Source organism: Drosophila busckii, chromosome 3L (assembly GCF_011750605.1).
Source record: "Drosophila busckii strain San Diego stock center, stock number 13000-0081.31 chromosome 3L, ASM1175060v1, whole genome shotgun sequence".
Lineage (NCBI taxonomy): Eukaryota > Metazoa > Arthropoda > Insecta > Diptera > Drosophilidae > Drosophila > Drosophila busckii.
Genome location: NC_046606.1, coordinates 9404226 through 9432046, shown reverse-complemented (window position 1 = coordinate 9432046; position 27821 = coordinate 9404226). Strand labels below are relative to the sequence as shown.

The window sequence follows — 27821 nt, the reverse complement described above, 5'->3', positions numbered from 1 at the left end:
ATTACTCCCGAAAACAGGTCCAAACGCAATCCATCACTATCTCAATTGATAGTTTCTCGTAATTACCCACAGACAGGCAGGCAGCAGCTGGCTATGGTAGATAGTAGAATCTCTGGCGAGCAAGAACCTGAACAAGGAGCGACATAGCCTTGTATGTAGTGACATGTTATTGTGCTTCGGAGTTTAGAGGCGACCTCAATAGTGGCTCAAGAACATAAAGCTGACCCAATTCCAACGCCCATTCGCAGAAGTTGGTCGTCGCTTCACTTCACTTTTGCGCTTAGCTTCGGAAACTGGTTAGAGCCAAGTGTGTCACACAAAACTAAATCTATGTATGACTGCATCTCACTTGTGGGTTATTAACACATGTCTACAATCCTGTTCTTGTCAGCTCAGGCAATGTAAGCGACGCTAATTGAACACTACGCAATGGGCAATCGCATTTCACACAAGTCCGCCACCCACCACCAGCAGGAGGAGGATGGCTTCAATACACGCCAGCGCTATCAGCAGCACAAGCAGGCGTATCGCCTGCAGGATGACTATCGCTCCAAGACGCTGCCAGCTCGCTATCAGCCTCAGCCGGAAGCGCCAGAGGAGTGCCAAGCGCGTCTTGGCTCCAGCAGCTGCCTGGGCGCCGGAACTGCCCATGACCGCAATTCTGAGACGCCGCGCATGCTGTTTCTGCTCTATTTAATACACCGCACCTGGAACGTCGTCATGGACACCATGGACACACGCACCAAGAGGTAAGCTGCCCAATCGCAGCTTAAGTTTCTTTATCTTCAACTAATTTTTGCTTTACTCTGCTTTCCAGTCGCTCAGCCCGCGGTGCTCCGCAGTCAAAGCCGCCGACAGCGACGGCTGAGCAGGCAACGCCGCTGCGTCGATGCGACCCAACGGATGAAGAATTCTCCATTGGCATTACCGACGTGGATTCGTTTTGCTCGCAGTACTCTTGCTGCAGCTGCAGCTATTGCTATGAGGATGCCATAGACCGACGCACTAATCTCTGCAGCTCCAATGCAGATGATTATTCTCTGGATTCCATTTACGCGTCTAAAAAGTCAACATGCAAAAGGTAAGTTTAAGCATTCATACTTATCTCTGAATTAAAATTTATCAGCACACAAACTTGTAGAGTGGGCTGTAGCAGCCAGCTCTTGTCAGCTGTTTGTTTTAAAAATTGTTGCATACCCTGAGGCTTAAATGAAAAATTAAACTATTTGTTGCATGCTTCTCACAAAATAGATTGCCAGGCTTACAAAGCAGCCAGCTTTTGACAGCCACGATCAGCAATCAATAAAAACGAATCAACACACGATTAATATAATCATAAAAATAATGTTTAATGCCAAATTTAGTTATAAATGTTGTTGCCTTACTATTATTATGGTAAAGCATGTTTTGTTAATCTTTTGCATAATTAATTAAAAGCTCTCGTAAAAAAAACCAAGTCCCAGCAGGAAATAAAATATGAGTTATGCTTTTACTTTTGACCAAGAGTTAGTTAACATTGCCGCAGTTTCAAACTAGTTTTTGATATATAGACGAGTAGCCAAAATATTATTAAAATGGGCCACAAAACATGGCAACCTAGCCCACCAAGAATTAGGAATTACATTTTTTTTTAGATTTTCTTTATATTGTTTATTAGTCGGAAATGGGTAATAGCTTAGAAGCAGTCATCGATGGAGGGCAGAGCACCGTCGCAGAAGTGCCAGGTGGACCAGGCAGACCAGCCCTGCTGGCGCTGGATCTTCTGGGCGCAACGCACAGAGTTGGTGATGTCGTCGGTCAACAGAGCATTGCAGCTCAGGGCGCACTCGTTGTAGGAGAAGCGACCGTTGGCAGGCTGGCACCAGTAGTAGTTGTTTATCTGGAAGATACCGTAGTCGTTGGAGCCGTTGTAGTTGGTGGGGCCAACAACGCCGGTGCGGAAGGAGCTCTCGTGCTCAGCAATGCAAGTCCACTTGCTCAGCTGATCGCGGGGCACACCCATGGCGGACATCTCGCGGGCCAGGGAGCAACGGTTCATGGTGCGACCCAGAGCGGGGGCGGCGAAAGCGTCGTAGCCAGAGGACACGACGGAGCACAGACAAAAAGAACTATCATGGTTGATCAGTGTGATATACTCTGAACTGATTGTAATGTGGTCATTGAAACTGCCGCGCTTTTATAGCCAAATTAGAGTGGAAACGCAAATCTCTCCACGCTTAAATTATCAACAAATTTCAAGTAATCCTTATCAGTAAAATAAAGTATTGCGAAGTTCTTTAGATTGCGATACATTATTGAAAAGTAGTGCTGTCCAAAAGGTTTAGTTAGATAATCAGCAGAAGATAAACATTCAAAATGGTCAGTTTTTTAGCAAAACACTTAAGCGGAAGCTAGCACTTGAATTTGAATAATCTTTAAAGAAAGTACCAATTTTTATGATAATATGCATTGCATTGGCGCTTATTTATTATTATTTTAATAACGTAGTACAACGAAAGTTAACTGACAATTAAAAGCATTAGACTATAAAAAAACGTATATAAAGTTTTAAATGAGATTTCAATATTTAAATTTAATGGTTTTATGTATTTTATATTTTGTATACACAAAAAGTATCATGTAAATGTTACAAGACTTACAAAGCTTTACAACAGTTTTCATGACGTATTAATTTTAATATTAGCACATTAAATTAATATATAAAATATTCTTTTGCACAAGCAAATGTTAAGCTTCTATTAAATAATTAATTGGTATACTGTTTGTGAACATTGACAACATGTAATTTGTTTGCGTGTAAGACTAACGGCTTGAGCCAGAGAGCAACGGCTTGTAGAGGAGAGAGCGCTTATCAACGCTCAGTTGTCAAAAGTGACTGCCAAGAGAGCGAAGCAGCGCTCACATCTGATAAGCCAAGCGCGCTGCTCTGCTCAAACGCTGCTGCGCTCTCTGTGAGCGCCGAAGCCAAGTTTAAGTCAAGCGACGGCGACGGCTTGAGTGGAATTTGCTCGCCGCTAGGTTCAGTCACAGTGCAGGTCTCGAGCCAAGCGGACGTCGCGTTGCTTGTTCAAATATTTAACTCGCATTTATATTGAGCTGAACTTACAGTTAAGTTGAACGATGGCTTTGTTAGCTGTATTAAAGGTCTAGCAAAGTACAATCGCATGAACAGATAAAAAGCGCGTAGTATGCAGCCTAGAGCATAGTTCTAAGCAATTAAAACTATATGCTGGAGTAGGCTAAGAGTGCGGATATAATTAAGTGCAATTGTGATTGGACTGCTACTCCTCCACTTTGGCGTTTGGCGTTTGTTACGTGTCGGCGACGATTACGCGATATTTTCTTGTTGTGCGTTCTCGAGAGAAACGAGTTTGATTCGATAGAAAAGTGTTCTGTGTGCCGTCTGCATCTTCGACCCCTGGCCTCTCCTCTCCTCGATTGGTCACATTGTTGGAGCCTAACAGCATTGCGAGCGAGTGAGCGCGCGCGCTGATTGCATTCTAACGGTAAAACGAGTACAACGCTGTCGCTGACTCCAACAACAACAACAACAACAACTGACAACTGTGGACTGGCCCGGCCCGGTACGAGATACAAGAATTGGCCTATTGCAGCATCCACAGCACAGAACACAACGAATGCAACCATCACTAAGTAGCATAGAGCTTGCGAGTTTGCTTTTGTGCTAATCTTCTCAATTTATGGCTCTTGTTCTTGCCTGACTTCGATGACGCCGCTACCAAGTGCAAGAAAGCCAACTAACAACAGCTATAGCAACAACAACAAACAAAATAAAAAGTGACTGTGTGTGTGTGTGTGTGTGTGTGGACATTTTGAGAACGTTCTGCATTGGCCCAATTTGAATTCGTGTCATTACTCGCATATGCAACGCTCCAAATCGGATTTCAAACTGGCCTAAAATAGAGACAACAAAAAAGTGAACAAGGTAAGTGTGGCTCCAAGGCTAAGAACTGGTGCATGCTAATGGTGCTGCCATTTATTTTTGCATATCAGCATATTTAAGCCAGTTGGTCAAGCCCTTGGTCTAAGCCCAGTTTGCGGTTCTGGCTCGTTGGCTCGCCTGGCACCCACATAACATTTAATCTGCGTGCGCATCGAAGCTCAGCTCAGTCCACAGTCTACAGTCTATGTTAATAAGCTCTAACTTTATTTTGAAACTAACTAGCCGCTGGTCAAGACCACATAAAAATACGTGTGGGCCCCGCTGTGGCATTGAACTGACACAAAAGTTGTAGATTTTTGTTATTTTTTGTTTGGTTAAGAACCCGAGTGCGAGTGCTCGTTAAAGCTGCCACTCAACTGACTATAAAAATCTGCTTTGCCCACATAAATTGCTGCGTGTGCGTTATAAAAATTATAAACATAAAACAAATTACATCTAACCGTACACGAAAGCGACCGAAACACACACACACAAAAAAGCAAAATAAGCCATGGAAATGGTGAAAATTGAATTGGCGACGGCACGCTCCACAGCAAAAGACGCAAAGCTCCAATAGAGCCAACACCTATGTGGCTAACAGTTTGCTAACAATTGCCACTTCGAGCCATAAGACAAACAGCAATAACAAATAACAGACAACAAAAGAAATAAGCCGTGTGGGCAATTGTTGTTGTTATTATTGTTGTTGACCACTCTACTATGTGCTGCGTACTGAGCTGAGCTAGACGCTAACTGTTCCGGTCTGATTTAACAATTGTTGTTAATAATAAAATGCTGATGCATTCGCCATGCTACAAAATTAACAAGCCTTAGGCTAAGACGCAAGGCGAAGGGGCGTTGGGCGGAGCCTTAGACCATAGAGAGTTTTGGGGCGTTACGCATACGGAAAACTTTCGGCAATGACCACAAAAGAAATTAAAGAAAACTTTTGTTTTAATATGACTAATGCGAAAATATTAACACACACTCAAAGAAAAAATGCATATAAAAGTATTAAATGATTTAGAAGAGCGTTGAAACTTAAAAAAGGAAAGTCTTAAAATTCAATTCTAAATTATAGTTAGGGCTGTCTCAATTAAAGTGGTTTATCTTTGACTCAAAAATACTTTTAATTTAATAAGTAATCAAATATTTAATAGAGTATTACAACTTATATAAAAATCCCAATTATATTTATAGCTAAATCTTATTAATTGAAGCTGACTTAGTCCCATTATCTTTTTTTTAAGTGTAAGCAGTAGCAGTTTGAATTCTTGCCTCACATTTGTAGCACTTAGTCATTGGAGCAGCTGTTGGACAAATGTCAGTTGCAGCAATTGCTGATTAAGTAACCGCAGTTTGTTTGGCTTAAACTGTGCCCATTGTGCCCAAAATCTTAGGCAATGCAGTGGCTTTGCTCTGGGCCAATTGCCCGACAAATTGAAATGAATGCAATTGCCTTGTTAGACAGACAAAGCCACCCCATTTGCATCCAAGCCAACTACACACTTGTGCGCATGTTGGAGAGGCGCCACTTGAGATAAGTTGGCTTCTAACTGTTCAGACTTGACTCTGGCGTTTGACAGTTGAAACTGTTGTGCTTTGTTGACTTTTGGCACTTTCTCCCAATTTGATATTTTGGGGTAGCTACCGCAGGCGAATCAGATTATAGATGCCAATCGCCTTATAATTGCAGCCATGTCGTGTGCAACATTTTGTGGCCAGCCCAGCGGCAAGCACACACCATCGAGCCGTAGTCTAATGAATTCGACATTGGTGTCGCTCAAACTGACGATCGTGATCGTTTGTTATTTGCCAAAAATTTAAACTATTTGTTTAACGCTCTGAGCGTAAAGTCAAAGCCAAAACTCAATGCCAAGCATAATCATAAATACATATACTATATATCTATCTTTGATGTTAGACAAAGCGTAAAGTTGACTTTCTAAGAGTGAAAACTTGCAGCAACCGAAATGAAAACAAACAAAGAAATTCGTGTATGGTCAACCTAGCAGATCGTCTTTTAATTTAGCGCAAAATTTTCAATCTAACATGGCGTATGATTTCCAAATCTTTTGCCCAACCAATTCTTTAAAAGAAAAAGTCTATAGAAAGTGTATTCTGTTGTTAGTTAAGGCAACAATTAACCGCTCTGCATGAGCTTAAAGTGAGGAAGAGAACTATTTCTTTAAAATAATACACAGAAGATTGTTTTAAACTTTTAGCTTTTATTCATTTCGTAAGTCCAATTCGAGTAGTTTAGAAGCAGTCGTTGATGGAGGGCAGAGCACCGTTGCAGAACTTCCAGGTGGACCATGCGGACCAGCCCTGTTGGCGCTGGATCTTCTGGGCGCAACGCACAGCGTTGGTGATGTCATCGGTCAACAGGGCGTTGCAGCTCAGGGCGCACTCGTTGTAGGAGAAGCGACCGTTGGCAGGCTGGCACCAGTAGTAGTTGTTGATCTGGAAGATACCGTAGTCGTTGGAGCCGTTGGAGTTGGTGGGGCCAACAACGCCGGTGCGGTAGGAGCTCTCGTGCTCAGCAATGCACGTCCACTTGTTCAGCTGGTCGCGGGGAACGCCCAGGGCGGACATCTCGCGGGCCAGGGAGCAACGGTTCATGGTGCGACCCAGAGCGGGGGCGGCGAAAGCCAGAGCAAGGAGTACAACGAAGAACTTCATGTTTACAATTTTACAGAAAACTGATGTCGACTGCCTGGCAGGGTGTCTGTTTTATAGCTCGAAATTATCTGCGAATTGAAGCTATCTTGAGTGGTTCGATAACACTTGGGTATATATAAAATTGATTAACTCTTTTGGCAGTACTTCAAATAATATCTAGCCGGCATCTAATTTTTAAATATGATAATATTTATGAGTACCTCGATGCTGCATTTGTTTGTTTGCAACTTGGCCAAAAACAATTTAATCTATTGGCCAAAATATTGTTATGCAACAATTTAATTGCAACTGCATATGTTGTTTTGTTTATTTCGAAAACACTTTTTTATTATTTTAATATGGTGTTGAGCCTACAAATTTCTTAATTTGTTAGCTTTTTGTTATTTAAATGTTACGGCTACTTCATTATTAGCAAATTAATTATAATTCGCAATTTTCACCTAATTTTATATTAACAATGCTTCTTTGCCATAGACAAACACTGAAATTATTTTTAAAAAATTAATAACATTTCGCTTTTAATTTTGCCCATGCTGTGACTTGGGCTGCCACTTTCACCAAATCGGATAATTGTTAACCAAGGGGCAATAAGCCAGCGATTTCATTGACATTATAATAGACATTATTATAGCGTGTACAGCATGTCAAGTTGTAAGCCCAGGGCGGCATACAATCATCTTGGTAGCCACAATTTGACATTATTATTATGCTATGTTCCAAACCCGAGAGATGATGTCTTTATATCTTTTGGGCGGAAGCAACCGCAAATTTGATTCAAGGGTATTACAAACTTATATTTATCTATGAGTGTACAAAGAAGTTTCAATGCTGGGGCGACAGCCGTCGGACCAGTTGGGGCTTGTTCATAATTTCGCTTTGACCCGCTGTCATTTGTCAACGATTTCGAGTTTACTTTCTATGGGAGTGAAAATGCCAAAAAAGTTTAAAATTTTATTGCCCAGCTATAAATTGTTTGTTTGGTGTTGCCAAAAAAGTTTCTATTTTTATTTATGCTGAATTGGCTTTAACAATTAATTTATTGTTAATTTTTATGCAGAAGCATAAAAGCTCTCAGATCAAAGAAAACACTAAAGATTGATTTACTTTTTATGCAGAATTTATTTTAGTATAGTTTGAACAGTTTAGAAGCAGTCGTTGATGGAGGGCAGAGCACCATTGCAGAACTTCCAGGTGGACCATGCGGACCAGCCCTGTTGGCGCTGGATCTTCTGGCGCAACGGCGGCGTTGTGATCGTCATCGGTCAACAGGTGGGCGGCAGCTCAGGCGCACTCGTTTGTAGGAGAAGCGACCGTGCAAGGCCTGCACCATAGTAATTGTTGATCTGAAATACCGAGTCGTTGAGCCGTTGATGTGGTGCCAACAACGCCGTGCGAGGAGCTCTCGTGTCACAATGCATTCCACTTTCAGCGGTCGCGGGGAACGCCAGCTGCGACTCTCGCGGCCAGGAGCAACGGTTCAGGCACCCAGAGCGGAGCGCCAAAGCCAGAGCAGGAGTACAAACGAAGATTTCATGATGATTCCAATTACTTTGCAAGTAAACTGATGCTCCTGCCTGGCAAATGCCGCATTTATATAGCAGACATCTTATCTCGCAATGCACAAAGTGTGCGCTATTTGAAGTTTTTTAATTTACATTTGATAAGCGATAATGAGTGCATACTTTAAATAGTCTAAGCGTGTGTACTATTTTAAAAGCGCTCCAGGCTGAGGCTATTAGGAACAGCAGGTTTTCTTTTATTTGTGGACGGCATTTTGGCGCATAATTAGATAATTTGTGGCTACGCGTCTATACCATAAATGATGCATAATTGGTCAGCTCTGGCGACAGCAGCAGCAGCAGCAGCGGCTTGGAGCTCATGCATATGCGATGAGCTTTTCAGAAATTCTTGATCAGAACTGTTAGCTGACCCATATGCTGCCCAGCAGCGGCGCTGGCATTAGCCATGCATAAATCAGCGTAAAAGTAAAAGTGAAAATACAAGTTGCTTACAAAGAACTATCAACTCATTGCTTTGTTGACTGGCAAATCAATAATTCATGCGTCACTAAGCGGGTCACAGCAATCTTCACGACTAACTAAAAGAAAAAGAAAAACAAATATGAGCGACGCAGCAGCTTTTGCTTTACAGTAGCCTTTTGTCATTTATCTTGGCTATTAAGCAGCACATGCGAAAGGTTAACAGCTTTCTTAGCTAGAAATCTTGCGGTCTGCGTTTGCATTGCCTATGGCCAGGAGTAGTCTTAACCACTTGACAGCTTAAGCTGTAAACCTGAGTGGGTACAGCTGGAGCCGCTATTGGGGTTAATGTAACAGACGATGGCTTTGCATACCTGCGGTTAGGCTCGGGCCTTTGCACTGTCAGTTTGAGAAACTGCGCTGTTGTTATTAATGCTCACGCCTTGGGGTCTCTGGGGGTCTGTGCCAAGTCAGTGGTTTTACACACATCACATCAACTTATGACCGTGCTGAAATGTGTTACCATAAATAGTTATAAAGCCGCGTTATTCTTTCACAAAATTACTTTTCAACTCGATAAATCGCCAGCTGTACTGGTCTAAGCCACTAGTTAGCCTACTTTGAATATTAATAGAGTAAAGCGCAAAGCTCAGCTAAGCCTAGCTCACTGGCCATCTAATTGTTAAACGTATACCCCAGAAAATCTCTAACAAGGTTAATGGTCAAATGTGAACTTTTGGTATTTACGTTTGCCAAACCAACGCACATTAGTACTGCTTAGTTAAACTAGACCTGACAGATACGCTGTAAATTATAGAAACCAACATAAGCTAACAAAGTTACTCAATCTTAAACTCTATACAAAATTCAGATATGCTAAACTAGAACTAGAATTAGTTTGTTTAAGCTTACGACTTTGAATGATTTACATTTTTAACATTTCTTTACAATTCACTGAGTTCTCATCATATTTTATGAGGGCAGCAGTTGATTAGCAACTTACTCTTAATACATAAAGCTTAAATGTTTAATTTCTGTTTTTATAAGATTTATGCAAATTTCAGCTATAGAATAATATGACATTAGAATATATTATTATCTTTAATTATACCACCAACATACGATTCTTAAAAAGCGCACTTTGCAATATCTGGCAGATTGTTTTGTTTACTTTGTTGGTGAACTGATTTGTCTAGCAATGTTTTGATGATTGCCAAAAGTTATGGTTGTTGATAATGAAACTTGAATCTGCCAATTAGCTTTTAGACGGCCTTAGTTATCACCAGCGCACTTCAGATAACAGACCCCTGCTAGATTATTTCGACCTATAAATGTAACAATCAGCGCCTCAGTCGACATCAGTTTTCTGTAAAATTGTAAACATGAAGTTCTTCGTTGTACTCCTTGCTCTGGCTTTCGCCGCCCCCGCTCTGGGTCGCACCATGAACCGTTGCTCCCTGGCCCGCGAGATGTCCGCCCTGGGCGTTCCCCGCGACCAGCTGAACAAGTGGACGTGCATTGCTGAGCACGAGAGCTCCTACCGCACCGGCGTTGTTGGCCCCACCAACTACAACGGCTCCAACGACTACGGTATCTTCCAGATAAACAACTACTACTGGTGCCAGCCTGCCAACGGTCGCTTCTCCTACAACGAGTGCGCCCTGAGCTGCAACGCCCTGTTGACCGATGACATCACCAACGCTGTGCGTTGCGCCCAGAAGATCCAGCGCCAACAGGGCTGGTCCGCATGGTCCACCTGGAAGTTCTGCAACGGTGCTCTGCCCTCCATCAACGATTGCTTCTAAGCTCTTCCCCATTGCCGACATTGACGATTCTTTCTAATAAATGAGTGTTTTAAAGTGAAGTTGAGTCTCTTTTGTTGTTGTAACGAATTCTACTCACGACGGGCTCCGTTCTTCGGAGAGTTGCTTCTCACAGTTGCGCGTGCTTTCTAAAAGACGCAGCAGAATCGAAGAAAGACTAATAACGAAAGCCAGCTTCGATCTCGAGACCGTTTGTGGCGAGACTTCCCTTCCACTTAGCGCATGCAGTAGTCATAATAGGCCGTTGACTTGAAGCGGTCAGTGAATTCTTAATGGCAAGAACTCGGCGGGCAATAAATTAAACAAGTAGCTGTCGTTCAGGCCGACAATAAATATATACCTACTCACTCTCTCAGGCACACACCTGAGCCCAGGTAGACAGTTAAGCAAGGGGACTGGGATAGGGTAAAGGAAGTGGAAATGCATTAACTGAGACACCAAGTGGCCGCTTAGCGTTCGTCTCGTGCACAGGCTGCCTATAAAACAAAGCAGGAAACCAAAGACTGGAAAATTACACCAGCCATGCTAGGCGAAGAAAGAAAGGCAAGTGATCTGCCAAGTGAAAATAGCACCCTGTCCAGCATTTGTCCATAATTTGTGCACATTAGCAGAACTGGCCAACCAGGTTGCATATACATAGTCGCAAGTAATTGCTCTAGGGCCAGAGTTCGGCGCCCCCTAAAGGCGACATGCGTGGGTCAACTACCAGTAGTTGGATTTTAAAGATTGTAAGTTGCCTCCAGAAATTAGTGTAGCGTTAAGTTATGATTGTCTGCCGGATAACAACCTGGCATAGAGCTTGTGATTTGATAAATGCTTCAGGGACTGTGGCTGATTTAATTGAGTCGTCGCCAGAGGGTACATAAAACTAGAACTCATTGCGAATGGAGCAGAGACAAGAGCAACAATGCGTTGCCAACAACAAGAAGTTAAAAAGAAATGGAAATGGTAATTTATGTGGCTGCTGGCAGAACGAAGCTTGGAGTTTTCAAATTGACTTAATGCTAGATAACGCATACACTGAAACAAAGAATTGCTTTAAATTGTTTTTTAATTAAAATTACAAAAGTACTTACATGCACATACATATAAAACTTACGTATGTACGTTTGGTTTATTTGTTCAGCATATACTAGTTAATTGTTTAGCACTTTAATACAAGTGTGTATTATTTATATGCACAATTTTTAATTACATCTATCAAACACAACACACGCCACTCTTAGCTTAAGCTGATCGATACTTAAAACTTAGTTATCTAAAATCGATAGTTGCGCTTAACCGATTCAATTGACTGTCATCCTGCCATAATTCTAAAAGTAAACAAAGCCTGACTAATGCAGCAAACTAATGTGCAAATAAATTTAAATATTCAAAGTTCCGATTATGTATTAAATTAATTTACATACTTAGTAAGTATAAATAACTGATACATAAGAATTTTTTACTGTACCTTAAGTTGTGTCGAGTTAAATTGTTTTCGCAGAAATCGCATACTTTTTCCAGGAAGGCAGTGCTTCAGATTAACAAAATCTATTTTAAAAATCAAACCAGACATGTTACAAGCACTTCAGGCATTATCTGGGCAACCCTTTGGTCAAGTGTTGTTTACGAAACTAATTCATTCAAAACTAAGCAAGATAGTTGTTGCCAATTCATTAATAAATGGCATATGGCGCTGAAGTGTCTGACGTTCAAATTCTTATCTAAAGGAAAGAAAGTAGAAAAAAAGCTGTAAGCTGATTCTAGAAAGCCCAGCATAAGTATTCGATGCATGCCTAGGCACAGTTTAGACTTACACAATAGCCCAGAGATCGCTTTACATGCCAAGCAGCAACTCTTGTTGTTTTCCAGTTGGTTAAGTAAACATGATCTTGACTTTACATTGTCAATGGCAAGCGAGCTGAAACGCGTCAAGCGTCTCTGGGACACTTTGAACTAGTTTTTGGCATCAATTACCTGTCCACATCACAGCCACAAATTGGAGCTGAACAAATTATAAACATTTCACCCGAAACGCAACTGTGTCAAATGCAAGGGGGCTAACAGCCTCATGCTGTGATATTATTTCGACAATAAACCTTAATTATATTATTTGACAGCCAGCTGCGTTGATATATTACCGCAGGGCATAGCAATCGCAATCTGTAGTTAACAAATCTCGGTGAAAATCTCAAAACGAGCGTTGGAAAAGTCTTCATTTTCATGCAGACTATTTCGAATACTCTAACTAACAAGGCTATAAGAAAATTGTTTACAACTTACATTTATGGCTTACATGCTCAAGAAGACGCTGATTTAATTAATGCGCTTTCTACCTAAAGGAAAAGGCTATTAAAAGCCTTAGGGCATTTGCACTTCGACTACTTAGACTTGCATTTGCTTGAACTTTTTTAATTTAAAGTCAAGCACGGGGCTGTCAAGCATGACAGCCAACTATCAAAAAGCTGACAAAAAGTCAGTGTTAGGTAGGTGGGGATCGTAGCACAATTCAACAGCTGACAGCCTTGGGAAAATTCGCTGCAGGCCAAAGAGATTTAAGATCTTAAGATGGAAAACAGTCTTGACAACTGAAAAGTGTTCACATTTCTCTAGCATTGTTGTTGCTAAATTCTGTTAATAGTTTTATCTCGTTTGTATTTGTCAATGTGTGTGGGTAAAATTTACAACAATAACTGTGCGGAGTCTATGCAAATGGGCTGAAGAAATGGAACTGGCATGAGAACATTTCGTGTCAGCTCCGCCATAATCTGAGCCAACATCGGGCCACAACAATAACAAAAAAAGGGCCAAGTTGTTACTCAAGCCCAAGTCTTTCCAATTGAATACCCACTTCCAAGTCACATTTTGTGCTGTGTCTTGTTTTTTCTTTATATAACCCGTGTTATTATTTATTTGTTATGTAGCAGGCCAACTAAAAACAATTCGGCAAGGTGTCAGCTCAGCCAGCAGAGAAATTTGTATTTTTTTAAATATTTTTTCATAGCTGCCCAGCACAAATTATGGCTGTAATACATTGCTCGTTAGCTGAAAAATGGTGAGAGCAAGTTGGCTGATTAAAATGCAATTTCAAAGGTGTGAAAGTTAACGTAAAGCATTTGTAACAGGGGATTAGCCAGTTGAAAAGAACATTTTGTATGCCCATGATGATGACAGTGGCTTACAAAATTTAACAACTACTTATGAGCAACTTAACTTTAAGCATGATGCAGCACTTATGCTGTCATAATGATTTTCAGTAACATAAAGAACATATAAAAATTCTCAGAAGTTATTCTTATGTTAATAGAGAATATAAATTTGATTACAGCTTGAGGTAAGAATTATGTATTCGGAGTCTAGCTGCTCTAATTATAGAACGTAAGTCTCTCTTCTAATTTATGCATGTGTTATATAAAACTCAGATAGTTTCTTACAGTAACTGATTGAGAATAGAAAGGCATGTTCATTTGAATATTTTCGATGCGTTAAGATATTCCAACTGCGTCTTAACGATTGTATGAAAATGTGCCTAGATTTCTGTATATGAAACGACCACTTTTTAATTAATATAAATTGGAAATTATATAATTTAATTAGTTCGAATCGAGCTTAAGCTCATTAAGCTATCCAAAACTAATCCCATTTACATCACTCGCTGTTCAAATTGAGCAATTTGCCGTCTCGCCTGCTTCAAGTGCATTCAACTCAAAAAAAATACCGACACCCTTGAGAATTGATACAAATTGTTATGATATGTGAGCATGCGAGACAAGTTGTTAGCAATTTTCACTGCATTTGTCAGCGGCCTATACAAAATAAAAAAAATAAAGAGAGAAACCACGTCAAAGCAATGCTGACAAGGCCTAAATGAACTGTAAATGGCAAAGTTGATCTCAAACCGATTAGACGCAAATGGCAATTGCCAACAGTGTGCGCAAAAGATCTACGTACATAGACACAGGCATGAGCATACATGGGCGTAACAAGGGGTAGGCAGCGGCCCCTTCCTCAATTATAGGCAAAGCTAAAAATTAAGTATACGCAATTGAGTATACGCAAGCAAAAAGTGTTTGATCCCCACTGAAAAAAGTCTAGCTACGCCTATGCATATATTTGTGTGTTTAGTGGGCTGAGGCCCAAAACGTAATTGCAATTGAAAATTGATTTGGGAGCAGACGAAAATTTATAGCTGAACGTTGCCATTAGCACGCTCTCTCGCTCGCTCTCTCTCGCTCAGTTACTATCTTTCTTTCTGTTGCAACGATAACGCAGCTGCTTTCATACGTAATTTGCTTTACGATCGTAAATGAAATTAACTTGTTTACCAGCTATTACAACTCGTTGGGACCTGGCTGTCATTTGGCTTGGCTTTAATGTATAATGTCTAATAGATATCATTCCTTTTGGCCAACTAAACTGTCATAATGGCGCTGTTATGTGCAAAATGCCATTACATATAAAATTTCACTTTTTGCGCCACGCCTCGAAAGGGGCGCACTCCACATCGGCGACACTTTGCTGTAATTACTTGTTTGACAGATAGATTGCTACAGATGTTGGTCACGCAAATGTTTTGCTGTTATACAAGCTGTGTTTGGCTTTATTCAAGTGTCTTTGGTCAGTTGTTCACAATTTTACTTGAAGCAGGGATCAATGCTGGGCAGATTGCCATTGCAGAACTTCCAGGTGGACCAGGCAGACCAGCCCTGCTCCTTGAGCACCTGCCGAGCGCACTTCACCGACTTGTTGATGGCGTTCTCCAGCAGCTCCTTGCAGTTCAGGTGGCAGCCATTGCTCGAGTGCTTGCCACTGGGTGGCTGGCACCAGTAGCGATCGTTGATCTGGAAGATGCCATAGTCATTGGAGCCGTCCGAGTTGGCGGGACCCACAACGTCGGTGCGATAGGAGCTCTCATGCTCCGCAATGCAAGTCCAGCGGGCCAGCTGATCACGTGGCACGCCCAGATTGGACATTTCGCGTGCCAAGGAGCAGCGATCCATCTTGCGTGCCCAGGCGGGAGTAGCCACTGCCAATGCCAGTAAGAAAATGAAAGTCTTCATAGCTCGCGTTGTATTGTAGATTGATGTAGTACTTGGAGTTGTAAAGTTCTGTAGCTAATGCTGACTTAGATTCTGCCAACGTGCAGTATTTATACTCGCCTCGATGCCTGCAGTTGAGCAAACATAATGTGGGTAGAATGATGATTAATTAATTGTTTGCAAATCCGCTGTAAATAAGGGTAAATTACTTTGATAAAGCAATGTTTATCGACAGACGCTGGCGCATTATGCCGACCGCCAACAATTGCTCCACTTTTTATTAACCAACTGTGGCTTCTTTGGAAATGCAAAGGCCTTTGAGCACTTGGCAAATACTCAGTAAAGTTAACTGTTAGATCTATAGCTAACAATAGTCTTTACTGTTTATGAAATAAATAAAAATAAACACAAGTCAGCTTTTAGTAGCTAAGTTTTGAATATATCTAATTTAAAAGCCAAACAAATTTTTAATCTAAGCTTAATCCAAAGACTATAGAAGTCTTTGTCTTTGCTTAATCTTAAGATGATCGAAGCTAGACAAAAAATTGTATACTTTTTTTTAATATTAACGCTGTTAAAAAAGAGGTTTAAAAAAACTCATACCCTTGAAAAATTAAGATATATTTTTGCATTCTATGTACCAAAGCAGAATAGATTTGTATAATCTTTAAATTTGTACTTCCATTGGTTGTTTTAATAAACAAATGTTATCTTTTGTTTTATTTGAAATGCAAAAATGAATAACTAATATTTAAATTTGAATTATCAGTTGACACTTTATATTTGTCAAATCTCAGCTATAACAATTTGTTTGAAGAAAAAATTCCCCTTAGTTGTTGATTGTTATTTCTTCTTCTCCAAGTTTATTGACCACAGCTGCAGCTTCTTGGGAAACGCAAATGCACTCAAGCAATTGATAAACAGCCTATCTTATCTATAGAAAACGCATGCATATCTACATTTATATAAATAAAAGCAATATGCCAATTTATCATAAAGCTTAAACTTTTTACTTTGCTATTGTTTGTATTTCATATTTTGTTTTGTTTGCTATTTTTTTGGCCAGGCTTTATCTGTAAAGTGAGAGCGATAAGTAGCACTTTCAATTGCGCATTATCTGGCCAATCGGGCAATGGAAATTTACAGACAGTCGCACGCAGTTTTATCTTTTGCCACAGCTTAACTTGAATTGCCTAGTTAATGCAACTAATTCGCAAAAGGAAAAAAACATAAAAAATATTATTATATTTAACTGCCAAGGCATTGTTAGTTGGCAGCGGCGGCGGCGGCGACGGCTTTGTTTAGTCAAACTGTGGCAAGTGCAGCAGGTTGCATGCTTATGTATATTGAATTTAATGCACTGTGTGGCATGCGAGCAATGCGAGGCTTAAATTGCAGCTCACGTGCAACGCCGTTGAATTCCCAGCTGTGGCAGTTGCAAGTTTAATGGCCGCACCTTGAGTTTTGATTTATATATTTCTGTTTTCATAGAGCAAAGAGCTACTGTTGACTTGACTTCACTTGACTGCCAGCACGCGTTCAATTTTGTCGCAGCTTCATTCAGTTTGCTTACATCATCCAGAGCTGCTGCCTTTCTAAGTCGCCCCTAAGCTGCATCAACAGCAGCAGACACATTGACGCATTTGTTGCAGGCCAGGCGCCATTGTAGCCATAACATCAATTATGCTAATCAGCCAAAGCAAACCCAACCCGAACCCAAACCCGAGGTCTTTACCTTTCTCTAACAGTTTCAATGAACCTCTGTGAATCATTTTGAAATGTTTGTTTTGTTTATGTCAAATTGGAAATGCAACTGATTTGGTGCGTATTACAAGCTCATAACGAATTTATCTATGCTTACCTACGACTATTTCCCATTTTATCGCCAACAGGGCACTTGCGTCAGTTGCACACGCGTCCATTGGGCCGCTTCAGACAACAGGCGACACTTGAGTCATAATCTAAGCGCACACGCGTCGCTGCAAAGCAAAAAAAAAACACAACAAACAAACTTGATGAATGGGCTGAGGCCACTCGACAGTCAAAAACATGAACAATAGCAAATTGTCCGCAAAAATATCTATTATATATACCCTATACGCTTTGATTATGAGCTCGACTATTTAGCATAGAGCCAAGAAAAGAATGGCTGAGGAGAAAGACATCAAAAGAAAGTAGGCGGTAAGCTATTCAGCGAACCTGTCTAAAAGAAAGCATGGCCATGGCTTAATGTTAGGAATTCTTATGCGTTGTTTGGTTTACATTTAACTAAGAGTTATTTAAATAAACAAAATTATGTAAAACAAATCAATGAAATGTCAAATCTAAGCGTTAAGTATAGTATAGTATATAGTTCGCCATTTGTACAATGAACAAATATTGCAAAATAATTTTTAGCATTGGCTAGGGTATTTCAAAGACCCATGCCATAAGCTTATTTGTATTGCGATTATCATATATTTTTTGTTTTGTTTACTTGTCGTAAACAATGCGCACAGATCTTTTTATAAGCTTTTTGATTTTGTTTTTTGTTTAATTTTCGCTTGATAAATTATTATTGTTTGTCCAAATCGTTTCAGCCAAAGTTGAACTGAACTAGATTGTGATTTGTTTTTTTATTATTATTATTTTGACGCTATAAACAACAAGCTGGCTTTTAACGATATGTGGCGACTCGAGAGAGAAATGTGATTAGTGCTTGGGACTGCATTTCGATTTTGAAGTGGTCCACATACTGACGTGGTCTTTGCCACTTGATCTTCATTTCGTTTTCAATTTTGATTTTCCCAATGTATGCAAATTGAGTTTGGAGAGTCTGTCGAACGTGTTCAATTTGCTGCAACGCTGATCTTGCAACACTTGAGTGAGGCTTGTGTGAGAAGCGCAATGCACTCACTGCATGCCAAAGCGTAGCAGACACACCTGTCCGTAGAATTTCAGAATGAGCAGACACACACTCGTCTGTCCGAACGTGACTGATGCGTATGATTGATAAATTCAATCATAATTTCAAGCTGCATAAACATATCTACGTATATTTGCATATAGCTGAGGCTAGCGACTAGGCTAGGCTGTTTACCGTTAGAGCGCATTGTCAGCTAACGGGCAATCTACGCAAACTGGTCGAGAGGCAGTGAAAGTGCCTTGGAGTGGAGACGCTGCTGCATTGACATGTTAATTTTTTACAAGATTTTCGAAAAGACGTATAAAAAAAAAATCAATATCAATTGAGTAACAAATCAGCGACAGCTCAAGCAGCCCCAGCTTCAATCTTTAGTCTCAATCGCAGCAGCAACGTGTTGACAACTCGCACATGTCGCCGTCTTCGTCGTCGTCGTCGTCAGCTAAAGGAAGTGGCCACAGCCCACTTGCTTAGTCTCTCGGCTTAGGTGTCATTGACAGCTGTCTCAACTGTCTGTCTACTCGCAGTTGCAGTTGCAATAAAAATGTTTAATAAACTAAACGTCTTGTTTTTCCGGTGCGTTACGTGCTTGCCCCAAAGCTGCCACACGTACTTGCCACTCACGTTCTGCATACAATTTTATTAATTATGAATTTTTTGTCTTCTCTCTTTACAGCGAGACCTCAACGCTGCGGCGAGCGCCACATTCTCAATCCAGGCATAGACCGCGTCTCGCTTCTCCATACGACATGGCGCCCAGCGTGTGCGAGATCACGCCCAAGCTCCAGGCACCACAGCCGCCCTCGCAGAGCACGCCCGCCGGCTCCAGCGTTGGTGGCACCAACAAATGCGGCGCCAGCAGCTTGAACGGCTCGCTTGCCTCATACAAAATGGCGGGCTCCGAGCAGAGTTGGCCGCAGGCACCTGTCTACAGCAAGGAGAACCAACGTCCGCCTGTCTACAATCCCGAGGACTATGTGCTCTCCTTGCGCAAGTTTATCAAGGGCAGCAGCAACGGCAGCGGCAATCCCAAACAGTTGTCCATCTACGATGTCAACATCAATGCCAGCGCCAAGGAGGACGCCTTCAAGGCCGCTACGCTGCCCACCAAGCACTCCGGCTACAAGTAAGCTCCACAGCTTTGCCAAGCTCAATTCCTGGCTAATGCATTCTATAATCCACAGAAGCCCCATACCAGCGCCACCTGAGAGCGACAGCGAAATGTCGCTGCGTCAGTTTGGCTCCATCACAGATCTATTGACAAAGCTGCGCGCCGATCTGCGTGTCTCATTTCCCAGGTAGGCCAACCATTAACATATTTTATCTAAGTGTTTTGAATATTTGGAAGCAGAGACGCATTAGAAATTGTTTAGTAGCAATCACCAAGAGAGAGAAAGAATTAATTTATTATTTTCTTTTATAAGTTTGCTTATGGGAAATAATTTATTTGCTTTTTGATTGTTTGGGGCAATAAATACACAAAAAAAAAAAAAAACAATTATTTGTTTATTAAAACTTTTATGTAGACATAAATTATAATTATGTGTAATAGTTAAACAGCAGCTGCTAAATACTTTTAAATTCGTTAGATTGAAAGCAAAGACAATTTATTTTAAGTTAAAAACATTTATTAAATGAATTTTGCTTTTACTTTTCTATAATTAAACATTTCCTGTTGTTTTTGTTAGCTTTGTGCAGGAATTTGTGGCCACGCCCTCGGATGGCATCAGTCATTTGCTGGAAGTGCTGCGTGCCATACAAATGGCCCAAGCGAGCAACGCCAGCGCTCCACTGGCCAATGCCATGCCCCGCAATCCACAGAGTTACCAGCGACGTGCGCTGCTCGACGAGCTCTCCTGCCTGTGAGTATATTGAGCTGCAGTTCCTCAATTATTTCTTTTCAATGTCGACTGCTTGTAGACAATGCCTGAGCATTTGCTGTTCCCGCTCCTTGGATGCCATAGCGCGTTTGGGCAGCACGCCGGTAGGACTGATGCCGCTGGCATCCTCAGCCACTGGACAAGGCATACGTGGACGCATATTGGCGCTGCAGCTGCTCGCTGCCGCCTGCGATCGCCAGCCCTTTGGCCAGGGCAGTGGTAGCCAGAAGATTAGCGCTGCTGGTCACACCGCCGTCTCGGAGGCCATGTCCACGCTGCGACTGCGCTGCAGCGAGCCAGTGCGCTTCCGCCTGCTCATTGGCATACTGAACAGTGGCGGCGGTTCCGGTGAACTGCAATGCGCTGGTGTCAAGTGAGTAACTCTGCACCAAATAGCAGCTAATGTCTAATCCTAATCCTTTTCGCCTTGCAGATTCCTCAACACATTCATTGAGAGCGCTGTGAGCTTGCAGCAGCGTCTCTACATTCAGGCGGAGCTCTGTCAGGCGGGTCTGGAGCCCAGCACGCTGGCACGCACCATAAGCTCATCCTCGCCTTGGCTGGATGCGCTGCGCAACGAGCTTAAGCGCTTCAATGAGCTGCACATTGATGTAGACAAGATCATGGCGCAGGCAAGGGATGCGGATCGCGTGCGCAGTCAAATGGTCATATTGGAGCGACGCGTGCAAATACTGCATGAGGAGAAGTCCGTGCTCACGTCCATGGAGCGACGCCTGCAGGAGCGCTGTGCGGAGTTGCAGCGTGAGATCTTCCGGCTGCAGGGCGCGCAGGAATCCAATTTCAAGCCCGTAGAGGCGCATCAGCCCATAGCGCTGCCACGCCAAGTGCCACCGACAGGGGCCAAGCAAAGCGGCTCGGAGCATGAGGACGAAGGCATCAGCAGCTCCGAAACTGGTGCCTCTCTGAGCCCTGTGCCCATACTGGTGCTGCCTGCCAAGTCCAAGCATCACAAACAGTCGCGTCAGACCAAGCTGGATGACGATGATGCAGCAACCATAGAAGATGCCATTGGTCAGCTGGACAATATAGTCAATGAGGCGGAGAAGCAGCTATGCAGTCATGCCATCAAGCTGCCACAGCGTATGGCAGAGCAGGAGCAGGAAATCGTGCCCGTCAACATAGTTCCACAGCCGCCGCGCAAGTCCCGCTCACTGGCCCATCTGGTGCAACGCACCGACTGCTCGGAGCAGGAGGGCTCACAATTCGGCATGCTGGTTACAGCTGATGCGGCGACCGTGGAGCGTCTGGCCGCTATGCAGAACTTCTTCGATGAGGTGGACTACGATGCGCCTGAAACAGATCAGCCAGTTGCCTACTCTGCAGACATGGGCGACGCAGAGGCCAATGCCACCGCTACCGCCTATAATGCGAGCACCAATCGAGAGCTACTGGATGTCATCATGAATGCGCGACATGATGAGCATGATCCCACCATGCTGGCGTTGCGCAACAGCAGTCAGGATGCTGCCGCCAAGGCAAGTGCAGGGCCAGCGCCTGCGCCGCCCGCACAGCATTTCAATGGCGTCTTCTTTATGACGGGCATGAACACACCACAAAAATACCCCAAGCCGGATCTCACAGCGGCCATCCAAGCGCGTCGCGTCACCAAGAATGTGGAGCGCCTAGAGGCGGCCTTTGCCAGCTCCAGCGATGTCCAGGCGGACATGGTGCGCGAGAAGTCGCGCAGCAATCAACAGATCTACTTTAGCAGCAATCCCGCCATGAGATTGCATGATTATCCCGCTGCTGCTGCCCAAGCACAAGCCGGCAATGTCTCGGCGCGCACGCGGTCCTATACACAGGGCTCTAAGGTGACGGATCTGGCTTCCGGCTTGTACTAGCCCCCACATAGCAATCCAGCTTCTGTGCAATATATAAAACACTCCTAGGTATAAATAACTCAAAATACATTCACTCCATCAGATTAAATAATATATTACATAATTCTACTCGTAGCACCTACTTACCATAAGCTAGATAAATAGTATTTTATAGTATAGCTTTGGTGGCAGCTCCAATCGGGTCCATAATAATATATACATATGTTTGTGTATACATTTTTTACACTTGCTTATTAAAATAAAGAATTAAGTCATATAATAATTGTATTGATACCCAAAAAGTTTGATGTTGATAATGCACAACTTGAATCGGCCAATTAGTTCTTGGAGGGCGTCACCTATCTACAGTGCACTCCAGATAACAGCCCATTATTAGATTATTGCGACCTATAAATTCACCATTCAGCGTCCAATTCGACATCAGTTTTCTGTGGAATAGTAAACATGAAGTTCTTCGTCGTTCTCCTTGCTCTGGCTTTCGCCGCTCCAGCTCTGGGTCGCACCATGGACCGTTGCTCCCTGGCCCGCGAGATGTCCGCCATGGGTGTCCCCCGCGATCAGCTGAGCAAGTGGACTTGCATTGCTGAGCACGAGAGCTCCTTCCGCACCGGCGTTGTTGGCCCCACCAACTACAACGGCTCCAACGACTACGGTATCTTCCAGATCAACAACTACTACTGGTGCCAGCCTGCCAACGGTCGCTTCTCCTACAACGAGTGCGCCCTGAGCTGCAATGCTCTGTTGACCGACGACATCACCAACTCTGTGCGTTGCGCCCAGAAGATCCAGCGCCAGCAGGGCTGGTCTGCCTGGTCCACCTGGCACTTCTGCGACGGTGCTCTGCCCTCCATCAACGACTGCTTCTAAGCTTTGCTTTCCCAACACTATCTTTGAATAAATAAAAGCTGAACATAAATTGCATTCCTTTGATTTCTATAAACAACATTTGCATCTTTTGGCAAAGTGATTTTCTTTATTTGAAATGTAACTGCCAAAAATGAGATCAAGCGGCAAAGTTTGCAAGTGGCACGTATCATCCAACATTTTTGCGCGCTTTTACTCAATTAATGTATCGATACTTCGATTAAGAGTCTTTTTTTGTGTAAGCTTACACGGTCACACTGCGTAAACTAAAACAAAACTTTATTGAATTTTGCAATACGTGTTGGATTAAAAACAGTTCGGAATAGTGATATAACGGAGAATTCTAGTTAAAGCGGTGACATGTTTAATGGTTAGCATATATTTTGCGCAATTTGCAATAAACGCGGCGGCGTGTCAGCTGTTGCGTTGTAAAATCACGGCATTGAACTTGCAAATAAGAACAGGAACTTTCGAGATAATTGACATTCCATTGCTAGACGAAGTGAAATAGGGAAAAACCGTAAATGGGGTGATGCTGACGAGACAACGGCGGGGCACACAGCAAATGTATTGGCACGCAATATTAACTTATGTGATATCAGGCGATCTAGGTTTGTCATGGTCGATGGGTCACCAACGCGGGCTGCGGCGTAGGCACACATTGCCGTGACTTATTTATACACTATCCCGTTATGCGTTGTTCAACTGATTGAGAGAGCGCTAAAGAAGAAAAGAATTGTTTATGTAAATCTTAATAGCAGGAGAGCAAGAAACTTATAGATAAGCGTGCACATGTTTGAGTTTTTGGCAGAGTGTCTTGGATTCGACAACAAGATCATTTTGTTTTTTAACTAATTACGAGTGCTTGTGACATGGATTTAGGGTTATTGATTAGTTGACTACATTGCAATTTTGCCCTGCCTACGTTGCCAGCTGCAATCAACTATAAAAAAAATAATTATAATAATAATAACATTTATTTCCTGTAGATTCATCGCATATACAATCCAATAACAAATCGCACTGACATTTTGCCCTTTCCATACATCATATAAGCAAGATTTCAAAGTTCAAAACATGTCGTGGATGGCATTTGGAGCACTCGCCTCCGGCTTTGGTACATATATCAAAAAACACGTTACATGTTAATTGTTGTGCATCTAGTATTCTGTCCAGTAGTGTAGCTAGCAAATTAGCCGTCACACAAACACTTAACGTTAATGTGAGCTTTTTCTGTTTTTACAGTACTACAGCGCCTGTTGGGTGGCGACAGTCCCCCGAACAAAGTGCTAGAGATTAAAAGTGAATCGCTGGGAACTCTACAGGTATTGGCACGCGATGATGCGATGGTACTGTTTGCACCGCCTTACAACAGCAGTGACAAGCGAGCTGTCTACGAGATTATATTACAGCGCCCCACCTCGGACTCCAATACCACGTCGTTCAGCCTGTACCGCTCGCCGGCGCAGCAGGAGGCTGAGGAAAAGTTCAATACATTTATGCAACGCCTACCCGACTTTGTGGGCATTATCAAGGAGGTGAGCGTACTAAATGCGTAACTGTGAATGTTCCTATAAAAATAAACAATTTATTTATAGTATTATAACGTGAATGGTTTGCAAAAAGTTTGCGATGCGTTGTCTGATAATCCCTCATGGACGCTTGCTCATCTGGTAGCGTACTTTAATCTGGTAGACTACATAAGCAATCCCAAAGTGCTGCAGTGCGTCGATGTGGCGGATCACACAACGCTCATGTCACCCTTTCAGCTAGCCATCAAGCAGGGTCACTTGGAGATGGTTAAGGCGTTGTTGCCGCTCAGCAAAATTGAACATCTAGACATAAATAGCAACTCGGTGTTCCACTATGCCGCCAGCACCAGCAAGGAAATACTTAATGTAAGTTCAATTAAGTTAACTTCTGATTAATTTTAATCTTGTGTTTTGACTTGCAGCTGCTTACCGAGAACAGCACTGTGAATCTGAATCATCTGAACTCGGATGGCTATACACCGCTGCATTTGGCTTGTGTGACTGATAAGCCAGAAAATGTCAAAGCACTGCTTCTTGCCGGCGCCGATGTTAACTTAAATGCCAAAAATATAAGCAAACTGTACAAGACCTCCACACCTACTTCGGTGGCTTCATTTCTGCGCACCAATGCCAGCAAACTCTACACGCAGGATATGAAATACGGCGGCACACCACTGCACTGGTGCTCCTCGCGCGAAACGCTACATGCGCTGATCATGGAAGGCTGTGATGTGAATGCTACCAACTTTGATGGACGCACCGCTTTGCATGTCATGGCGGCACGCAATCGCTTTGAATGTGTGGTTACTCTGCTTGCTCATGATGCGGATATTGATGTGCTGGATAATGAAGGCAATGCCGCTTTGCATATAGCCATTGAGAAGAAGCTGGTGCCCATTGTCCAGTGCCTGGTGGTGTTTGGATGTGACATCAATCTGAAGAACAAGGATGGTAAAACGCCCAGGCATATGGTGGGCAATGAGGCTAGTGGCAATAAGGATGATGAGATACTCTATATTCTGCATTCGGTGGGCGCCAAGCGCTGTAGTGAAAGCAGCTCGAAATGTCCGCCCGGCTGCAATACACGTGGCACCTACAATGGCATACCGCCAGAGGCGCCTGAATCTGTAGAGCAGCGTGAGCATATTGAAAACATGCTAGCCACCACCAGCCGCCAAGTGGTTGGCGGATTTCTGGGTGCTGCGGCCAATGGCATACTGGATCGCCAGCCGACGCCAATGTAAGTTAACTTTGTCAAGCTATGCTGCAATGCCAACGTTGTTTTTTTTTCAGAGTACCCGTTGTTGTCGATACCGAGAAAGAACAAAAGGGTCAGAGCATTATGGACGCGCTGCTGGGCATGTTTACCACCAAAGTGAATGCGGATGAGTTAAAAAAGGAAAACTCATCAAGCAGTATAGCTAGTGCCGAAGCCACGCCCACATCGGGTATAGCTAGTCCCGAGCAGTTGCCTTCTCCGACATCTCCCATTAAAGCTGAAATTGGCGACAAGCCCTATGGACGCGGTCGTTTGCTGTGCTTGGACGGTGGCGGCATACGTGGCCTGGTGCTGGTTCAAATGCTGCTCGAGGTGGAGAAACTTTCGCGCACACCCATTGTACACATGTTTGACTGGATCGCCGGCACCAGCACTGGCGGAATCTTGGCTCTAGGCCTCGGCTGTGGCAAAACCATGCGGCAGTGCATGGGTCTTTATTTACGCATGAAGGAGCAGTGCTTTGTGGGCTCACGTCCCTACAATAGTGACTACTTTGAAGCCATACTTAAGGATAATCTCGGCGAGTTTAATACTATGACGGACATAAAGCATCCCAAGATCATGGTAACTGGCGTCATGGCAGATCGCAAGCCCGTTGATCTGCATCTGTTCCGCAATTACACCAGCGCCAGCGATATACTAGGCATCGTAACTTCCATAAGCAATCGACGCATACCGCCACCACCGCCCGAGGAGCAGCTGGTCTGGCGTGCAGCACGTGCAACTGGCGCTGCGCCTTCGTACTTCCGCGCCTTTGGACGCTTTTTGGATGGTGGACTCATTGCCAACAATCCCACGCTGGATGCGATGACTGAGATACATGAGTACAATATGGCGTTGCGCAGCGTTGGACGTGAGGCAGAAGCAATTCCGGTTTCAGCTGTGGTTTCTCTAGGCACTGGTCATATTCCTGTTACTGAGCTCAAGGACATTGATGTGTTCCGCCCGGAGAGTATCTGGGATACTGCCAAGTTGGCCTATGGCATTTCAACAATTGGTAAAATCCATTGATACTATTTAAGTGAATTTGATTATAATTTGAAAATCTCCACAGGCAATCTACTGGTGGATCAGGCAACCTGCTCCGATGGTCGTGTCGTCGATCGTGCACGCGCCTGGTGCAGCACCATTGGCATACCATACTTTAGATTCAATCCACAGCTCAGCGAGGACATTGCCATGGACGAAAAAAGTGACCAGAAGCTTATAAACATGCTCTGGCATACGAAGGCCTATATGCACAACAATCGCAACAAAATTATAGAGATGATTAATTTCCTTAAATAGCGCGCAAGACGGATTTAGACCGCGTAGACACTGTAGCTATGCCCAAACTATAATACTTTTCAAAACTACATATATTTCCCTGTAATTGAATTTCCTAGCATTTTGCGGTCTAAATCATCGCCCACCCACACTTACACCAGCCCAATCCAACCCAACCCGAACATAAATGTTGTAAATGAGTTGAAGAAATACTTCGCACCCTATAATAAGTGTCTATGAATCTGCTTTGCATGTTCAGATAACATAGTCAAAATATTTGTATTGTATTATTATGCGTATTTATTGTGTGTGTGTTTATAATATCGCTGTTTGCAAACCAAATAAGAAGTATGTATGCATTCCGTGTCGATTTTTTAGCTCGTAGTTGATTCGAAAATCAGCACGACTTTATAATAAACGTTTTTAGTTTTATGTTTAACCAACAGTTGTACTTTTTCCTATATTAAACTTAGTTAAAATTTGAATCTAGGTATTTTTTATAGAATTCCAATTGGCTAAATACAAATTAAATCAAATTGAATTTGTAACAATTCGACGAACAGCTATATTGATGGACTTTAATGTCATATGCGCGGAACTTTATCAAATAATTATAATTTCTAAAAAAATATATAAAAGTTCTTCGAAAGCTTTATTAATATGTTCCATACATTTTTATTAGACCTATTTATATATGTACATATAATTGTTTTTAAGTTTACAAAAATATTATTGGGATAAGTTCGAAAACTATGAATAATCAATTTAATTTTACGAATAATAAATAA

General features: G+C 42.7%; 7 protein-coding genes across 11 annotated transcripts; 4 read left to right on the top strand and 3 right to left on the bottom strand.

Annotated features, from left to right (window-relative positions):
• Window positions 1-544: 544 nt before the first annotated feature.
• LOC108599846 lies at window positions 545-22328 on the top strand. Of its 3 annotated transcripts, XM_017986972.1 has the most exons (7): window positions 545-749; window positions 818-1081; window positions 19027-19476; window positions 19535-19648; window positions 20039-20212; window positions 20271-20603; window positions 20664-22328. In XM_017986972.1, the coding sequence occupies exons 1-7, from the start codon at window positions 676-678 to the stop codon at window positions 22090-22092; spliced, it is 2838 nt and encodes a 945-aa protein (XP_017842461.1). In that variant the 5' UTR covers window positions 545-675; the 3' UTR covers window positions 22093-22328. The 3 variants fall into 3 exon arrangements, with proteins under 3 accessions (XP_017842461.1, XP_017842463.1, XP_033149699.1); XM_017986974.1 differs by lacking the exons at window positions 545-749; window positions 818-1081 and adding an exon at window positions 3048-3946; XM_033293808.1 differs by lacking the exons at window positions 545-749; window positions 818-1081 and adding an exon at window positions 18923-18926.
• LOC108599849 (lysozyme B-like) lies at window positions 1640-5717 on the bottom strand. Its single transcript, XM_017986977.2, has 2 exons — window positions 5688-5717; window positions 1640-2173 (listed from the first exon to the last, which is right to left on the bottom strand). The coding sequence occupies exons 1-2, from the start codon at window positions 5715-5717 to the stop codon at window positions 1676-1678; spliced, it is 528 nt and encodes a 175-aa protein (XP_017842466.2). The 3' UTR covers window positions 1640-1675.
• On the bottom strand, window positions 6152-8176 carry LOC108599851 (lysozyme A/C-like). Its single transcript, XM_017986979.2, has 2 exons — window positions 8154-8176; window positions 6152-6619 (listed from the first exon to the last, which is right to left on the bottom strand). The coding sequence occupies exons 1-2, from the start codon at window positions 8157-8159 to the stop codon at window positions 6203-6205; spliced, it is 423 nt and encodes a 140-aa protein (XP_017842468.2). The 5' UTR covers window positions 8160-8176; the 3' UTR covers window positions 6152-6202.
• Window positions 9972-10442, top strand: LOC108597894 (lysozyme A/C-like). Its single transcript, XM_033293809.1, has one exon. The coding sequence runs from the start codon at window positions 9987-9989 to the stop codon at window positions 10407-10409; it is 423 nt and encodes a 140-aa protein (XP_033149700.1). The 5' UTR covers window positions 9972-9986; the 3' UTR covers window positions 10410-10442.
• On the bottom strand, window positions 14986-15541 carry LOC108599848 (lysozyme B-like). The gene has a single exon (XM_017986976.1). The coding sequence runs from the start codon at window positions 15467-15469 to the stop codon at window positions 15044-15046; it is 426 nt and encodes a 141-aa protein (XP_017842465.1). The 5' UTR covers window positions 15470-15541; the 3' UTR covers window positions 14986-15043.
• A 183-nt stretch (window positions 22329-22511) lies between the features above and the next one.
• LOC108599021 (lysozyme B) lies at window positions 22512-23013 on the top strand. Its single transcript, XM_017985802.2, has one exon. It carries the CDS (start codon window positions 22537-22539, stop codon window positions 22957-22959), a length of 423 nt encoding a protein of 140 aa, XP_017841291.1. The 5' UTR covers window positions 22512-22536; the 3' UTR covers window positions 22960-23013.
• A 209-nt stretch (window positions 23014-23222) lies between these two features.
• LOC108600925 (85/88 kDa calcium-independent phospholipase A2) lies at window positions 23223-27468 on the top strand. 3 transcript variants are annotated; one of them, XM_017988758.2, is made up of 8 exons: window positions 23237-23326; window positions 23946-24073; window positions 24202-24494; window positions 24555-24854; window positions 24911-25728; window positions 25782-26764; window positions 26822-27086; window positions 27153-27468. In XM_017988758.2, exons 2-7 carry the CDS (start codon window positions 24034-24036, stop codon window positions 27052-27054), a joined length of 2667 nt encoding a protein of 888 aa, XP_017844247.1. In that variant the 5' UTR covers window positions 23237-23326; window positions 23946-24033; the 3' UTR covers window positions 27055-27086; window positions 27153-27468. The 3 variants fall into 3 exon arrangements, with proteins under 3 accessions (XP_017844249.1, XP_017844247.1, XP_033149537.1); XM_033293646.1 differs by having other exon boundaries at window positions 23238-23326; window positions 26822-27467; XM_017988760.2 differs by lacking the exon at window positions 23946-24073 and having other exon boundaries at window positions 23223-23326; window positions 26822-27467.
• The last annotated feature ends 353 nt before the right edge of the window (window positions 27469-27821 follow it).

Coding starts and splice junctions, on each gene's coding strand:
- LOC108599846 (XM_017986972.1), top strand. CDS start 676: ATGCTGTTTCTGCTCTATTTAATACACCGCACCTGGAACGTCGTCATG. Junction 750..817: donor ATGGACACACGCACCAAGAG/GTAAGCTGCCCA, acceptor TCTGCTTTCCAG/TCGCTCAGCCCGCGGTGCTC. Junction 20,604..20,663: donor CTGCAATGCGCTGGTGTCAA/GTGAGTAACTCT, acceptor TTCGCCTTGCAG/ATTCCTCAACACATTCATTG.
- LOC108599849 (XM_017986977.2), bottom strand. CDS start 5,717: ATGTCGAATTCATTAGACTACGGCTCGATG. Junction 2,174..5,687: donor CATTAGACTACGGCTCGATG/GTGTGTGCTTGC, acceptor TGGCTATAAAAG/CGCGGCAGTTTCAATGACCA.
- LOC108597894 (XM_033293809.1), top strand. CDS start 9,987: ATGAAGTTCTTCGTTGTACTCCTTGCTCTGGCTTTCGCCGCCCCCGCT.
- LOC108599848 (XM_017986976.1), bottom strand. CDS start 15,469: ATGAAGACTTTCATTTTCTTACTGGCATTGGCAGTGGCTACTCCCGCC.
- LOC108599021 (XM_017985802.2), top strand. CDS start 22,537: ATGAAGTTCTTCGTCGTTCTCCTTGCTCTGGCTTTCGCCGCTCCAGCT.
- LOC108600925 (XM_017988758.2), top strand. CDS start 24,034: ATGTCGTGGATGGCATTTGGAGCACTCGCCTCCGGCTTTG. Junction 24,855..24,910: donor CCAGCAAGGAAATACTTAAT/GTAAGTTCAATT, acceptor TTTGACTTGCAG/CTGCTTACCGAGAACAGCAC. Junction 26,765..26,821: donor CTATGGCATTTCAACAATTG/GTAAAATCCATT, acceptor AAATCTCCACAG/GCAATCTACTGGTGGATCAG.